Raw genomic sequence first — 17,908 nt, 5'->3', positions numbered from 1 at the left:
TAAAATGCTTTGTTAAAGTACGGTCTACAGTAAATATTAATTATAATAGCTGAGAAAATGACACTGAATTATGTAAATAAATGAGATTTCATTGCCACGAAAATTATGATTTGTTCCCAGAAGAGTTCTTTCGGGAGATTGACTAAATCGTACAAACAAAAGCAAAATTCACCCGGACGCTTAAACGAGCAAATTTCTTCCTCAGGGCCCACAAGCGGGCCACGCCTCCCATCAGCAGGCCCCGCCCCATGTCACTGGAAGCCCCGCCCACTGCTCCTTCCCCGGCCCCGCCCCTCCGGCCTAGCTACGCCAGTAAGCCCTGCGACGCGCCTGCGCAGTGGAGGCCGCCGCCTGCGGTGATGCGGGCGCTGGTGCGGCGCTGCTGGGGAACGCGGCCGGCGGTCGGCGGCGCGGGCGGGAGGCCGGGCCCCCAGTGGCTGGCGCTGGCCGGTCTCGGCCGGTCATCTGGCGGGGAGGATGGCCGGGGCGCCCGCGTCCGCGAGAAGCCGCCCTGGCGAGTGCTTTTCTTCGGCACAGACCATTTCGCCCGCGAGACGCTGCGGGCGCTGCACGCCGCCAGGTACCGGGCCCGGGCGAGGGGGGCCTGGCGGCCGCGGCTGACCCCGAAGCTCGGGCTTCGGGTCGGCGAGAGCAGCGGCCCCGGCGCCGGCGGGGTGTGGGCCCAGAGCTCCCGGCGCCCGGAAAGCACGCGGCGCCCGCTGGTCGGGTCCTGTCTGCGCACCCCGCTCCGGGCCCTGCATGTTCCAGCGTCACCTGCAGCCTGCGGGGCCAGGACTGTGCTAGCCGCTGTGCACGCATCACCTGCGTCCATTTCGTTGCCTCCCTGCCCGGTTTGCCTGTAGGGAAACCGGAGTTCGGAAAGGTTAAGCGGTTGACCAAGGTCATCAGCTGAGTTGTTTGGGTCTAAAACGGGTTCCGACTCCAGAGCCCTCCCCTTGCCACTTACTCCTCGCCTCCTATAGGTGTGATTTGTACACTCTAATCCTTTGGGTTTCCTCTTACCGGGCACGTGCATCTTGTCTGCATACCCACCACCTCTCACTTCTTCGCTCCCCATCTCCTCCGTGTTTACCACGGGATCTATTTTTCTGCAGCAGAAATAAGATCAAAGTCCAAAACGGCTGTTCAGATGAATAAATTTAGAAATCAGAACTCTTAGGTACATGTTTAGTGTTCTTAAAATTTAACAAATCTTGTTTGTTGGGGGAAAATTACTAGTGCTTTCACCTGTCCTGAAAGGCCAGGGTACATAGATAGTGGCTGTACCTGTGTATACCATTCTGCTTCCTTTCCCCCAACCTCTGTTTTTTATTTACCCACTGCATTTTTCTGCCTGAAGCACTCCACATGCAAACTTATTTCTGTCATCGTCAAGACTTTCTCATCACTCCCCTTGTATCATATTCCTCCCTCAGTACACACACTCTGAAACACTCCTTATACATGAGTTCCCTTTAGCACACCCTCCATAACGCACTCTCGACAAGCTGTGCTTACTGCACATTGCCTTAAATCTTTCATCCTATATCCTTACCCTTCTGATGATACTACACTTGGCAGCTCCATTACTCTTGTACTTTCTCCTATATACTCCTTTTACTCCTGTGTACTCCTTTTCTCAGCATATGCATGCAATACCTTCAAAATAAATGAACAGTTGCTGAGTAGTGGAATATTATGCAGCAGATAAAAAGAAAAGGTAATGCTATATGTGCTGTATTGTCATGGAATTATCCCCAAGGTATCTGTTTTTGTTTCTTGTTATTTTAATAGTCATTGCTTGAATAACAAATGGTTATGGTACAGAATTCAAAAGATTCAAAGGAAGTACAGTGAAAAGTCAGTTTTTTCCACCTGTTTCCCATTTCTTCTCTTCAGAGATATTGTTTTTGGTTTCTTATTTCTGTGAAGTGTTCTGTGCACATATAGGCATAAGTATATTTATTTTAACCCATTTTTTAAAAAGACACATAGTAGCATATATAGCACTAGGAGGAAAATGCAGATGAGTATATATGATATCCCAATTGTGCAGTTGTACCTTCCTGGTTTGGTTCTGTATGCACAGGAAATCTCTAGAAACATGCTGTCCAAACAGTAGATATTTGCTACATGTGTCTCTTTACACCTAAAATAATTAAAATTAAATAAATAAAATTTCAGTCTCTCAGTTCCACTAGTTTCAGTCATTTAAATTTAAATGCTTTAGGAGTTTAAGCATAAAAATGCCTTGTAGGTGTTATTTTAGCTTTGAGTTATTGCCTTAACACTCACATTTTCTTCTAATCTTAGGGAAAACAAAGAGGAAAAGTTAATTGAAAAATTGGAGGTGGTCACGGTGCCCTCCCCATCACCAAAAGGACTGCCAGTGAAGCAATACGCTGTCCAGTCTCAGCTTCCGGTGTATGAGTGGCCAGATGTGGGATCTGGAGAATATGATGTTGGAGTGGTAGCTTCATTTGGCCGACTTCTGAGTGAGGCGCTTATTCTTAAATTTCCTTAGTAAGTTTAATTTATAAGGAAATACATTATTGAAACCTTAGTCTTTATAAATGAACATGGTATAGAAAGTGCAATAACTTAAACTCATTGTTTTCTTTAGTATGTTCTCTTTAAAAAGAAAAATATGACTTCCTTGGTTATCACTGTCTATGAGCTTTTATCCACCCTCATTTAAATTTCATCTATATGCTGACAATCCAAAATCTGTCCCTCTAGTTCAGCTATCTACCCAAACTACATTTAAGCCATCCAAAAGTGCATTACTGAATTTTTCAGCCTAGGTCTGCTCGTCCCAAAATCTTCATTTCAGTAAATTTCAGCCTAACAATTGCTGGGAGTCATTTAGTTCATCAGGATGTCCTGTTCAAAATCTGTTCATAAGTTGAACTGTGTCACTTTGTTCAAAATTCTCTAGAGATTTCTTTCTCACTCACAATAAAAATTAAAGTTCTTGTAATGACCAAAGAGGACCTGCCTCCTGGGTTTGGTTCCCTGCTGGCTCTCTACTGTCTCCTGGTCCTCTCCCTTTGGTTCACTCAATTCCAGCCATACTGGCCTCACTGATGTGCCTGAACTTGCCAAGCATTCACCTTCATGAAGTCCTTTGTGCTTACAATCCTTCTATCTGGAAAGCTTTTCTCCCAAATATCTGTATGACTTATTCCCTGACCTCCTCATTTCTTTACTCGAGTGTTTTGTTGTCCTTGACCACTATTAAGATTGTAATCTCCTACCCAGTACACCTGTCCCCTTCTCTGCTTTATTTTTCTCCATAGAACTGAGCATCATCTGACAGACTTTTTACATAGTTTGTTTTTTATTGCTTATCTCCCACTTTTTGCGCATGAGCTCCCCTCAGGCAGGGGAGATTTTTTTCTGTTTTATTCAATTGTTTGTGTCTCCAGCACTTAGAACAGTGCCAGCACATGGATTGTGCTCAGTAAGTGTTTGTTGGATGAATGAGACTGGACTAAACAGTGAAACTTAAAATATAAGACTCTCATGTACTCACACCCTTAAGAGTATACTCATGCTGATGGAGACATCATTAAACTAATTACAGATTAGTAAATTAAATAGCTCATCAGTGGGTGATAGGTATATTGGGATAAACAGCAAAAGTGAATAGGTTATTTGATAGAAATTCAAGAAGTTTGTTTTATGCATTCTGTATGCAAACTTAGGGTAATTTTGTGACTAAATAATAAATATAATTCACATTGTAAGATGCATGGTAGAGTTTATGTGGTTCTTATATAGTAAAAAATGGTAATTTTGCTTTTATTTAAAAACTCACAGACATCTTGAGCTGCTGTGAAACATCTCTGAAACAATGAATAGTTGTTCTTGTCTTGTCTTTCATTAACTGAGTTTCATTGGTCTCAAGGTAAGAAAGTGAACTTAGCTCTGGCTTCCTTTTCAGGTGGTCCAAGACTAGATTTGTTATTTTTTCAAAATTTCTAGAAAATTTTAATGATGAAAGTAGCATATTAGTTTAAGTAGCAGTAACTAAATGGTAAAACCCACTTGCATACTAATTTCTGCCTTTTCTAACTCAGTGGCATATTGAATGTCCATCCCAGTTGCCTCCCAAGGTGGCGTGGTCCAGCACCCATAATCCATACTGTGCTTCACGGAGACACGGTTACTGGAGTGACCATTATGCAGATCAGACCTAAAAGGTAGAACATTTTCTTGACTTTCTTTTGGTAATGATTTTGAATGTTGAGATCAGTCTGTTTGAGAATGGATGAATGAAACTGACTCCAAGGGCTTCCTCTGCTATGGTACCCTCTGTTTTCCTGGTTTCTCACATAAAAATTCTGTGTTTTTGGTATTTATGCATCTTTCTAAAGCCTTGTGAAATGTTTAATTGGTTGATTATACTAACTTGATAACTAGCAACTGGATTTCTATAAAAGATAGTATGTAGGCCTCCCTGGTGGTGCAGCAGGTTGAGCACAGTGCTATGGGGCTGTCCACAACCTCTGCAGCATGGGTTCGATTCCCAGTGGCCAGGGAGGTACCAGTGGCGCAGCAGACCTCTCCTGTCTCGCCTGCTGTGCCCCTCAACAGTGTTTTTGATCGTCTGCCTATTCTGTACCCTGCTTTCTCTGGTGAATCCTCTCACCCTCCCACGCCTCTGGCCTATACTCCAGCTTTTGTATAAATTAAATAAATAAATAAATAAATAAATAAATAAATAAATAAATAAATAAATAAAATAAGTAAAAAGATATTATGTAAATGAGAGGTGAATTTTTGCATCATAGTTGTCATGAATCTTGGTTCTGCTAACTCTAGTTTCTATGGTGAATTTTTGAGACCTGAAGTAAGAATACATTGTAGGGCCTCCCCTGGTGGTGCAGCGGTTGAGCACTGGGCTGCGAAGCTCTGCCCGCAGCTTCTGCAGTGCCGGTTCGATCCCTGGCCGCCGGCGAGAGTCCCACATGGCATGACAGACCTCGCCTGCTGCGCCTGCTGCTCCCCTCAGCAGTGTATTTCTTCATCAGTCTGCCTGTTCTGTTCCTGCTCTGGCTCTGGTGAATTCTCTCACCCTCCCACGCTTCTGACTGTACCCAGTGCTTGTATAAATAAATAAATAAATCTTAAAAAAAAAAAAAAAAGATTTCCTGCCCTTAAAAAAAGAAACAGAATACATTGTATACCAATGTATAATATAATTGTCTCAGACATTTAATTTTTTTAAGTATACCTACAAACTAAGAAACATTTAAAATTGCTTCAGGAGTATATTGTCTCTGCCTGTTATCACCTGGGGTTCTAATAAAAAGAATAATTCACAAGTGCATAGGAATAGCTCAATATCTGGGATTTGCTTTAACTTCAGAAAAAAAGTACAAGATGAACCAAGAGTGGCAAAACTAAAAATCTGGGTGATGTTTATATGGTGATTCATTAAACTGGTCATTCTTTTTAATGTAATTTTCCTTAATAAAAATTTTATTAAAGCTCATAGCATAAAAATAAAATTAACAAACTGCAAAGTTAAATATTTAAAGCAAAGCATATTTCTGCCAATAGCTGATGGCCAGTGTTTAAAAAGATTGATGTAAAAATTTTAGACATGTAGGAATATAAATACACTTGTACCTACTTATAATCAGCAATGATTATAATCCAAGCAAAAGTCTGGTCCTTTGAAAAAAGGAAATGTAGGAAGAAATAATTATGAATTTCCTACTTATACTTCCTTGGAAAACAAATTGTCTGCTGTGTGCTTTCATTATATAAATAGGAAAATTTTATACTATTTATTACTAATAATAGAATTATTTGTAATTGCAGTCAAATCCCCAATATATTTATTTGTACTTTTTTCCTCTAGGAAAAGAATAAATTTAAAATCTAAGTACAGGCCAAATTTTGCTCTCCATTTTTTTCAGGCTGATTTTTCTCCCTTGCTAGTAACTAAAAGTCAAATTGTGTGTGTGTCTCTGTGTGTGTGTGTGTGTGTGTGTGTGAGATACCTATGTGCACAAACATTGATCTTAAGAAATAGTAATGATATTATTTGCTTATGATTTTTTGTAGGTTTGATGTAGGCCCAATTCTCAAACAGGAAATGGTTCCTGTGCCACCCAAGAGTACCTCAAAGGAATTAGAAGCAGTGCTGTCAAGACTGGGTGCAAACATGGTACAGTGCTCCAATATCCCACTGCTTTTTATTCATTTACTCAGTGTCCTTAGTGGTTATGATGAAATGGTTTTTTTATGATGTATAATTTTAAGCTTTTTTAAAAAAAGAAAGTGACTTCTATCCCTGGCTTCCTAAAAATTAGTTTGGCATTTATAATCTCATGTAAATCTTTGAGAATTTACATAAAGTGGGTACTCAATGAAAGCTTTCAAATGAAGCATGTGATATTATATGGGCCACTGCTTTTCACAACAAAGACTTTAGACTGCAGTGTTACTCTCCTTACATCCCTAGCTTGATGTAAAGTTTGCCTAACCAACAGCATTTCCTAAGTAATTCTTAGCTCCCACTTCTGTGCCTGAGTTCCTGTCATTTGCATCCATAAGCACTGGATCCTGCTGACCCTCCTAGCTATAAATGAACTATATAGTCTTGTATAGCTCATTGATTCAGCACACAGTAGAGTCTGAGTAAATGATCACTGACCAAATTAATTATTTTCATATGAAATATTAATTTTCTATAGAGGAAAGATTTTTAAATATGTTTTATTGAGTTCATATTGGTTTACATTGTTGTTTCCATAATAGAAGTGTACAATGCCCCTTCAGGTATTGTTACCTTGGTGCACCCACCACCAAAGAACCCATAGTCTACCACCCTGTATACAGGAAAACTTTTTCCCTCAATACATAAATGGTCATTCACCTCAGGAAAAAAACTGTTATATGGTAACTGTCATTTATTGAATACTGGCTATCTGTTTTAGATACTCTATAGACTGATTGTTTTTTTTAATCTTCCCAATAAACCTTGAGGTAGCTGTTGCTGTCACTTGTCTTACACCTGTGACTGTAAACCACTGAAGGGCACTGACAAGTAAAATGACTCTTAACACACACACAGCTTGTAGGTGGTGGAACTGGGATTTGAACCCAGAATTGTGAATTGAGAAATATTCTCCTTTCTGGGAGGCTCCACTGCTTCCCACCTGCAGAGTGAGAGAGTGGATATCTAAATATCTGCCGTCTGCATACTGGAAGCTTGTGCAGTTTAAGGCAATTAGCATACTACCTTACCTGCCCTACAGCTCTTTGAAAACTATAAATTTCATGACAGTGAATTGTAATATATTTCTGCTTTTGTTCTGTTCATCTTGAATACATTGCTCTGTCTCTTTTTTTTTTCCCCTTTTTTTAAAAGCTTATTTCAGTTTTGAAAAATTTGCCTGAAAGTTTGAACAGTGGAAGACAACAGCCAGCTGAGGGGGTGACACATGGTGAGTGATGCCTGCAGACTCACATCTTTCATTAGGTTTTGTTTGTTGTGATGGCATCTGAGCACTCTGACTTCCTCACTGTAATTCTGTCTAGATTGAGTGCCCACTTTGTGTGTCCTTTTCTTAGGAAGGGTTGGTAAGATCTCCCTTCCCTCTTAACATGTAGCTTCATGAAAGGTTGGATTTTTTCCCCTTTTTCTTTCATTTTGGAAAGTACTAAATACAGAGATAAGTTGAAAGATAGTAACTACCTATTCAACCCAGAGTGAAAAATTAACGTTTGGCCTCATTTTTTTTCTTTCTTTATATATGTATATGTATTTTGTAGTATATATACTTTAATTTCTGCTCAACGACTTGGGAGTAGACATCATGATCTCTCATCCCTAAATACTTCAGCATAGATCGCCTAAGAAAAATGAACAGTTTTCTAGTATCATCTAATAGCCAGCACATATTTAAATTTTCCTAATTGACTTTATAGTTGCGTATTTTCTCAAACTAGGACCCAATTATATTTAGTTTTTATGTCTTTTTAGTCTCTTTAATCTAGAGTAATTCCTCCACTATTTTTTTTCCTTCCATGTCATTGGCTTTTTATCTGTTTCCTCCAGTATTGTTTAACTTGATTTTCTAACCTTTACTTTTCCTGTAAATTGGAAGTTTTTATAAAAACTCAATTAGATGCAAGGTTCAAGTTTTTGAAAAGAGAAATTCATAGGTAATGCTGTGTACCAATGAGATTTGGTTTAGCTTGTTTTTAATTTTAAGGATTGTTTTTCAGTTTTATTTGTGATTTAATTTTATTTATTGAATATGTAAGACATTTACATGATTCAAAAGCTAAAACTATTCAAAAGTATAAACTCAGAGAAGTCTCTCCTCTGTCTCCACCAGTCTAGGGACATCATTTCAGTACTATACAGGCTAGCCATGTGAAATTTGATCACTTGGTTGAGGTGGTAACCACCAGATTTTTCCAGTGTAAAAATTCATTTTTCTTTTTGGCAATTAGCAGGTAATCTGTGGGGTAATACTCTGTGCAAATATCTGGTTCTCTAGCCACATTTCGCATAACAATTTCAGGACAAATTGACTCCCTATCCCTGAATGAATTATTCCAATAGGGATTATAAAAATGGTGATTTTTTCCAGATCCATTTACATTTAATATTTGGCATTATTCTGTAAATAATGAGCTTTTTCTCATTAATTTAGATGAACTTTAATTCATCTTAGAATGGCAGGAGAAGAGCCTAATTCTTTCTCTGATTAACAGTTTTGTTATAAGGAGTTGATGCCACAATTGCCTTCACTTATGATGGCAAACAGGTTTTTTAATTATTTGACTCAAACATTTTTATTTATTGTGCTTCACCATTAATTACATTTATAAATTTCTGTGCTACCCAAGTTGTCCCAAATTTGGCATTAGGAGCCCCTTAAAGTTGGCTCCTGCATGCTTCTAACACTACCCCCTACTCCTCAACTAGCTTTTGAGTGCTTCCTTATTTTCCATCTCAAGATGTCCCAACCTTGGCAGATAACCTCTCCCATCTCGCCCTCTGCTCTCCCTTGCAGGGTGTTCAGCTTTTCTTGTGGTTTTTTTTTTGTTGTTGTTGTTGTTGTTTAAAAAGATGTCCCAGCCTCACTTTGTAAATCCTCTGCCCCACATTGGAGTCAGCCATCTCCCTACCCCATTCATTGTAGAGGTTGGTTTTTAGAAACCATCCAGCACAACAATGGGTTCTAAGATGAGGTGACAGTGGACGCGGCTAGGCATTGTGTCTTTAAAGAACACTCGTGGTCATACTGTTTTTTGATTCTAATTTTAAATTGCAGGGGTTTCCTTTATTTTCTTTTATGCGGAATATATTTTTTTAAATAAAAACTAAACTGTTTGCCATGCATAAAATAGTTCCAAAATGTATACTACCAACACTTCTACAAACAGTAAGACTATTAAATAAGATTTGAGAGTTTTGTTTGTCCTTAGACTATATCCTACTATGGGTATGTAGTTGGACTGTTATGTTCATGATTCAAAAGTTAAAACTCTTTGAAAGGATACTCAGAGAAATCTCACATCCCAATCTCGCAAATCATGGACCAGTGTTCTATAGGTGACTTTTAATTAGTTTCTGATTTAGCTTTCCAGTTGTTTTCTTTGATCAAAGTAAACAAAATACATATATTTTAATTAATTTTTCCCTTTCCCCTACTCACTCCCCCACAAAAGGTGCAATAAAAGATAAACTTATCTGTACCTTTCTTTGTTCACTTAACAGTGTATCCTGGAAATCATTTCCTGCCCATAGGAAGAAATGTCCCTTGTCTTTTTTATAATAGTTAAATATATAATTATATATACACTTATTTAATTTATTATATAATTATTATATCTTATATAGACTATCTACATAAAGTGCTATGATATAAATTGAAAATACTTTTGGTTTATCACTTGTTTGTTTTTTTACTTATGGCTTTTTTGTCTTGCAAAACAGTTTTATATAGTCATATTTACCATTCTTTAATTGCCTCTGGATTTTGAATCATAGTTAAAAGGACTTTTCTACTTCTAGGTTATAAAGAAATTCACCCATGTTTTCTTCTACTTACTGATTTTTATCTTAAATTATGGAAATTTTCAAACCTACACAAGTTGAGAAAATAATTTAGTGAATTCTCTTATATCTGTCATTCAGCATCAAGTTATCATTTCATGAACACTAAACCTGGTAGACATTCTTGCTGTTGCATTTGTCTTGCAGCCCCTAAGATTTCTGCTGGTACCAGCTGTATAAAGTGGGAGGAACAAACTTCAGAGCAAATACTGAGACTTTATCGTGCCATTGGAAATATAGTAAGTTGGAGATCAATTTCACTTTTACTTAAGTACATGCATCTAAGTCACTTTCAAAATATTTTTATTTAGGAATGAATCTCATAAATTAAGCCTCGGAATCCAAAAAATCATTTTTAAAAATTTTTATTGTAGTAAAATATACATAATATAAAATTTACCTTAGACATCTTTAAGTATATAGGTCATTTGCATTAAGTACATTCACAATACTGTGCAGTCATTACCACTAACCATCTCTAGAACTTTTTATCATCTCACATTGAAACTCTGTACCCATCAAACACTAACTCCCCTATGCCTCCCTTGCATGGTCCCTGGTAATGTCTGTATCCTGCTTTGTGTTTTTTGTATACATTTGCCTATTCTAGGTATTTCATATAAATGGTATCACACAATACTTGTCCTTTTGTCTCTGCTTATCTCACTAAGCATAGTATCTCTAAGGTTCATCTGTACTGTACCATGCATCGGAATGTCATTCCTCTGTAAGTGCTACTCCATCTCATGTTTATACCATCACTTGCCCATTCATCTTTCGATAGAGGTTTAGGATGTTTCCACCTTTTGACTGTTGTGAATAGTGCTGCTGTGAAAATTAGTGTATAAAAACCCATTTGAGTCCCTGTTCTCAGTTCTTCTTTGTATCTGAAAATTTTAAAATATTCTTCAAACATTTCTATAAGGGCCATAGAATTTATTTATTTATTTATTTTGAAAGATTTATTTATTTATTTATACAAGCACTGGGTACAGTCAGAAGCACAGGAGGGTGAGAGAATTTGCCAGAGCCAGAGCAGGGAGCAGAACAGGCAGACTGACGAAGTACACTGTTGAGGGGAGCAGTGGGCGGCAGGAGAGGTCTGTGTGCCATGTGGGACCCTTGCCTGATGGCCAAGGAATAAACCGGTGCTGCAGAGGCTGCGGGCAGCTTTGCAACCCAGCGCTCAACCACTGCGCCACCGGGGAGGCCCAGGGCCATAGAATTTAAAAGCACTTTCAAATATATATTTTTTAGTGTCCATTACCAAGTTACATTATCCCATCTGATAGATGAGGGGAATGAAAATGAAGTGACTAATTTTGGGATGTCTGATCAGTAAATAATGAAAATAAATCAATCAGTGTCATACACAATATTAGTAAAGTAAAGGACAAGAGCCATATAATTGTCTCAATAGATGCAGAAAAAGCATTTGACAAAAGCCACCATCCATCCATGGTAAAAATATTCAGTGAACTAAGAAGTGAAGGAAACTTCCTCAACCTGATAAAGTATCTGTAAAAACCCAATAGCTAACATCATATTTAATGGTGAAAGACTGAAAGCCTTCCTCCTAAAATCAGAATCAAGACAAAGGTGTCTGTTCTCACCACATTTGTTCAACATTGTACTGGAGATAATAGCCAGGGCATTTGGGCAAGTAAAGGAAACAAAAGGTAACCAAATTTGAAAGGGAGAAATAAAACTGTAATTGCAGACAGTGTAATCTTATATAGAGAAAAATCATAAAGAATACCTCCCCCACCCCAATCTATTGGACCTAATAAACAGTAAAGAATATCTAAGTAAATGAAAAGACCTCTGTGTTCTTTGGATTGGATTGGAAGACTTAGTATTGTTAAATGGTACTATTCTCCAAATTGATATTCAAATGCAACTCATTTTCTATATAAAAAAAGAATCCCATTGACTTCTTTGCAGAAATTGGCAAGCTGATTAGAAATGTATATGGACTCCCAAGAGGCCCAGAATAGCCAAAGAATCTTAAGAAAAAAAAAAAGTTGGAGAACTCACTTTTTCTGATTTCAAAACTAATACAAAGCTATAGTTATCAAGACAGTGTGATATGAACACAAACATAGATACAGGGTTCAATGGGACAGAATTGGGAGTCCAGAAATAAATCCATACATTTATGGTCAATTAATTTTTGATAAGATCACTAAGACAATTTGATGGGGAAAAAATAGCTTTTCACCACATGGTGCTAGACAACTGTATATTCACAATCAAAAGAATTTGGAGGGCCTCCCTGGTAGTGGAGGGGTTAAAGTCTCAACTCTATCAAACTATCACCAGCCACTGCAGCATGAGTTCGCTCCCCAGCCAGGGAGATAACCCACATGGCACAGCAGACCTCCCCTGCCTCGCCCACTGCTCCCCTCAGCAGTGTATTTCAGTAGATCTGCCTGTTCTGCTCCCTACTCTGTCTCTGATGAGTCCTCTCAACCCCTGTTCCTCTGGCCTACACCCCAGTTCTTGTATGCATAAATAAAAATAAATCTTTTTAAAAAAAAAAGAATTTGGAGCCCTCATATATTGTTGGTGGGAATGTAAATTGGAATAGCCATTATGAAAGCTTAAAGTTCCTCAGAAAATTAAACTGATTACGTTATCACTTACACAATGATTCTTATCTTACACAATTCACTTTTCCTCTCCACTGCAAAAAACTTGTAACACAGAACAAGTGAATAAATACTTATCTTGGAGCCAGAAGATAAGATCTGATTCCTAGAGCTGCCATTTACTAACCAAGAATAAGACCCTTATCTTCTCTCTGAGCTTCTGTTTTTTTTTTTCACCTCTAAAATGGGGTTAATGACCATGTTACTATCTTTCAAAATCAAAAAACGGAATTTAAATCAGTGTAAACATATGATTTTGACACTAATGATGGAGGATACCGAAATAACTATCTTCTTATCCATCCTCTTTTCTGCAGTGCTCTGATGACTCTGATTATATACCTTGCATTTTTATAATTCAGTAAATCTTTTTTAGTCAAAAAGGGGCCTCCCTGGTGGCGCAGCGGTTGAGTGCTGGGTTGCGAAGCTGCCCGCGGCCTCTGTGGCGCCGGTTCGATCCCCGGCTGCTCCCCGGCCACCAGAGGAGGGTCCCACATGGCGCGCAGACCTCTCCTGCCGCCCGCTGCTCCCCTCAGCAGTGTACTTCGGTCCTTCTGCCTGCTCTGCTCCCCGCTCTGGCTCTGGTGAATTCTCTCACCCTCCCGCGCCTCTGACTGTACCCAGTGCATGTATAAACAAAACAAACAAATAAATAAATAAAACATGCCTCTATTAAAAAAAAAAAAAGGATAGTGTCAAAATGTGAGCTAATGAACACCTATGAACTTCAAATTTATTTAGTTCATAGATTCAGTGTTCAAACCTTCTACACAATCTGACTCCTCTAAAAATTAAATGTCCTCTTTAAGGAATGTTATAAAAAGAGCTCTGACCTGAAAATGAGAAAACTAGGTGTTCTAGATTTTTGTAGTAATATTTGTTGAAAAAGAAATGCAGGGAAATACACATCTGTTAACAGTGGTTACCTCTCAGTAACATGGATATAATTGTTCTAATGCTTGTACTTTTTATAATGAAACTAAATTTTTTTAAAGGTTTATTTTTATTTATTTATTTTTTAAATAATAGATTTTATTTTTATATTTCCCATACAATTGCAACCCCCCCATTTTGAGCCCAATCCCTCCCCTCCCAACCCCACCCCCCAAAAAGTGTCTCTGGTTCATAGTTTTTTGTTGATTTTGATTTTTACTTTCTTATAGTTATTCTTTTTCCTGGTCCCTTATTTAAGTTTTCTAGATTCCTGCTATGAGTGAGACCATCCGGTATTATGAAACTAAATTTTTAATTAGAAATATTAACAAAGATCTAAACATTGTTCTTCAAATAGTGTTTAAATTTTTTTTTAAAGATTTATTTATAAATACAAGAGCTGGGGTAGACAATTGGCTCAAGAAGATATGGTGTATCTACACACTGTGGAATACTATTCAGGCATAAGTAAAGGTGGAATTCAGCCATATTCATCAAAATGGAGGGAGTCTGAAAGAATTATGTGTAGTAAAGCAAGTTACAACAATAAAATAGTGGACATTCGTGTAGTAGGTGACTTGATAAAGTAAAAAATGTACAAAAAAAACTAGCAGATAATAATAAATACTTAGGGCTCTGAGGATGGGAGGGAGAGGGACAAGGGCCTGCAAGGGATACAGGTGGGCAAAATAATTTAAAGATTGACACAAAATCATAGTTAAATGGGTCTGGCACTGAGTGTATTCCTTTATCATATCTTCTTTAATTTTTTTTTTTTTTTTTTTTTGGCAGATTCCATTGCAGGCACTCTGGATGGATAATACCATTAAACTTCTGGATTTAGTAGAAGTTAGTGGTTCAGTCCTCACTGGTATGAACTTTTGAATAGATGACAATGAAAATATTTTCACTATAGACCATTTGAAAATATGTCCCTTTTACCATAGGTCACATTTACTAAAAATAGAGATTCTTTTGGTTTGTTTCAGTTCAAGAATTAATTTATTCTCTTTTTTGCAGTGTCCACTAATATATTTTCTTGTTTAATCATCATAAAAACCTGGGAGGTAGGCAAAGCAGTGTTACTGTTCCTTTTTAAGCTCTGTGATTTCCTGCGTTAAGGTTTTCAAGGAGTGCAAAATGACTTTGTTGATGTGATTCTGGTGAATAACAATGAAAACCCAGGAGCATCTTAGGCCAGGGTGTAGCATTTCACCACACAGGTCTTTTCCAGGACCATCAGTACCCTCCCAAAGTGGTGGCCTGAAGGTTATGAACCACAGAGGGAGTTGGTCTGATTCAGAGAGAGTCAGAATTAAGACTCTGGCGGGGGGTGAAAGGGCCAGCTTAGATCCTGAGCCCCTCATCTCTTTCCATTGGTAGATTCCCAGAATGGTCCCAAAAGCAGTCAAAACGTCTAGACTCAACATTTCAGGTCGATTTCAGAGAGACTGAGTAAATGACTCATAGCTTTTTATGAACATGGAAAGCTACTCTTTTGGATTCAAGATAGACACAGCACCATGGTTCCATCATAAGCTTTGGATTATAAGTCAAGGCATCAGCAGATGTGTCCTCGCCACATCTGCCTGTGTACTGCCTCCCAAGATGCATTTTGAATTTTTAGAAACATCACAACATTGCATAATTATTTATTCTCTCTCACATATCATTTCTTCCTCCATTCTTTAGATCAGAAATTAATAGGACAGGCTGTTTTTCCAGGATCAGTAATATACCACAAACAGTCACAAATGCTGCTGGTTTGTTGCAAGGTACCATTTCCTTAAATTTCAAAGTATCATATTTGCTTTACTGAGTTTATAGTTTGTATTATTTATCATTTTCAGTTAGGATTTTACTCAACCTCTTGGGCATCAGATTGAGCCTGTGCACAGTTTAATTATCTTAGGAAATAGAATCTCTAGCATAACTTTTTAAAAGTAATGAAGTTTTGCCAAGGCATTATTATTGAAACAATGCAAGAAGATTTAGTAACTTTAGTGCTTTCTTAAAAGAAAATTTACTTGTTTTCATGTTTAATAAGTCATCTTCTTAATAGGACTATCACAAGATAGCTTTGTTGAAAATCTGGTTCAGCTACTACAGTTCATGTATCTTACTTGCTTATACTGTTCAGTCATGGTTAGAAAGATTTCTTGACTATTTAAAATGACTTTGGAATCATTATTATTTTAAAAGACAATGGCATATTCCTGAAAAGTGTTCCACATTCCTTCCATTTTGTGGGTATTTTCCTTCATAAGGTGTTTATGTAACCTGTCTCATGTTCAAGAATGGTGCTTAAAGTATATGATAGATTGATCTGACACACACAGACTCTAGATACAAAACCCCTGCATCAAGCTGCCCTAGAAGAGTACTGATGCCTATGTCTTGCTGTGCTTGTTGGGGTCTATATATCTGAATTGCAAGTCTGTAGTTTGCTGTTATAGAGGAAGTTGGGATTGTCTGAGCATGTGAGTTTGAGTCCCACCAATTGTGTTACCGCACAAAATCACTAATCTTCTCTGGGCATCAGTTTTCTATAATGGAGGTGATATTGGATCTCCCTGCCTTTTAGAGTGGTTATGTTTTGACAGCCAGTTATAATAAAATGCATGGACGTACTCTAAAAACTATAAAGCACCATGCAAATATGATGTACCTTTTAATTTCTGCTCTCTAGGCTCAGACAGACTTAACAGTTTGATGTATTTGTTATCATTCCTGGTAATAGAATTTTAAAGTCTAAGTATCATATGTTGCTTAGTATAGTGCTATTTGTAGCTAGACATTTAGCAGTGATTTGTTGGTTGGCTTGTTTTCACAATAAACATTTTATAAACTAAAATTTCCTTAGTTTTGCCCCGACTGCCTACTCAGTATTTACCTTTTGCCCTTTAGGATGGCTGGATTGGTGTTCAGTCAGTGATGCTCAAGAAAACACTAACAGCTACTGATTTCTACAATGGATATTTGCACCCCTGGTACCAGAAAAATTCCCAAGCTCATCCAAGCCAATGCAGATTTCAGACTCTCAGACTTCCAACAAAGAAGAAGCAGAAAAAAAAATTGTTGCTATGCAACAGTGCATTAAGTAGTTAGGAAGAGGATGGACAAGACCTATTACATATTTGTAATTTATTAAAAGCCTTATTTACAAGGAATTACCTTTACTTTTAAAGAAGATGATACTGTTGGAGGAAGACAAGATTATTATCAAGAAATTACCTCACTTCCCTTTTTTTGTTTAATTGTAGTTAAAAACAACCTTTTCTACTTGAATAATTAAAGATTTAAATAAAAATTTTATTTATAATATCAAACTCAAAGAGATTGTATTTTTCCCTAAGAGCAGGGGTAAGTAGGTGGTATGCATGTGTATACTGAAGAGAGGTTCTTTTAGAAATTGCATCTGTTGAATTTTTTTAAATCATGTTACCATTGATTGTGTTATTTTAGGAGGAGTATTTAATCTACATTTCTAATTTTGAACAAGTGGTAAAGTCAGCTCTTTAAATTTCTCTACTATCTAGTTCCCATCAAGTAGTAAACATAGATGATCATCTCTGTCACACTGATCTATAAATTCATACTTTAGGTTTTCTTGAAGTAGGAATATGCTAACATGTTTCAGCATATTTATGCAATAAAGGTTATTGACATCTGGTTTGTGCAAACTCACCTTCTCTGTCCCCAAGAAGTTTCAAGCACTTTGGAGGAGGAAGGAGGTGTAGTGTTCAGTTGAATTTTTGAGAATTTTTATATATCAACTTTTCCTGTCTAGATTTTATCAGTTAAAATCTCCATTAATTCATTCAACATTTATTGATAGGGTGATCATATAATTGGCCATGTAAATCAGGACACATTCATTACCATAATAACTCCTGACAACAGGCATAAGCCAGGACTCCCAGGCTCACTGGGCTGTATGAACACCCTATTTTTTGAGCTTTCTCATAAATTATATATTTACTGTATAATTAACATTTGTTCTGGTTGCTGGAGATGAAATGTACTTAATATTTGTTGTCTTCAATTTACCAGGAAGGCAAATATGTGAGCAAACATAAATTTCATATTGAAGGTATAACAGAAGCCTTTCGTGTTCCTCAAGGTAGTAAGTGGAACCTTTCCAGAGGAGGTAAGCTGAATCTGAGGTTCTAAATGATTTATTTACTATGCTGACTAAAGCCTAGAAGGGTATTCCAGCACGTGTAGAGGCACA

The 17,908-nt window shown here is 37.5% G+C and overlaps 1 protein-coding gene across 1 annotated transcript; it reads left to right on the top strand.

Moving 5' to 3' along the window:
* Positions 1–359: 359 nt before the first annotated feature.
* On the top strand, positions 360–16,782 carry MTFMT (mitochondrial methionyl-tRNA formyltransferase; the record flags this gene model as incomplete). Its single annotated transcript, XM_084239490.1, has 9 exons — positions 360–580; positions 2,314–2,523; positions 4,083–4,205; positions 6,079–6,181; positions 7,388–7,463; positions 10,238–10,329; positions 14,467–14,545; positions 15,367–15,449; positions 16,582–16,782. The coding sequence occupies 9 exons, from the start codon at positions 360–362 to the stop codon at positions 16,780–16,782; spliced, it is 1,188 nt and encodes a 395-aa protein (XP_084095616.1).
* Positions 16,783–17,908: the final 1,126 nt, after the last annotated feature.

Source organism: Talpa europaea (genome assembly GCF_964194135.1).
Source record: "Talpa europaea genome assembly, chromosome: 8".
Taxonomy (NCBI): domain Eukaryota; kingdom Metazoa; phylum Chordata; class Mammalia; order Eulipotyphla; family Talpidae; genus Talpa; species Talpa europaea.
Note: the sequence above shows the minus strand (reverse complement) of the source record. Positions and strands in the feature narration are given on the sequence as shown.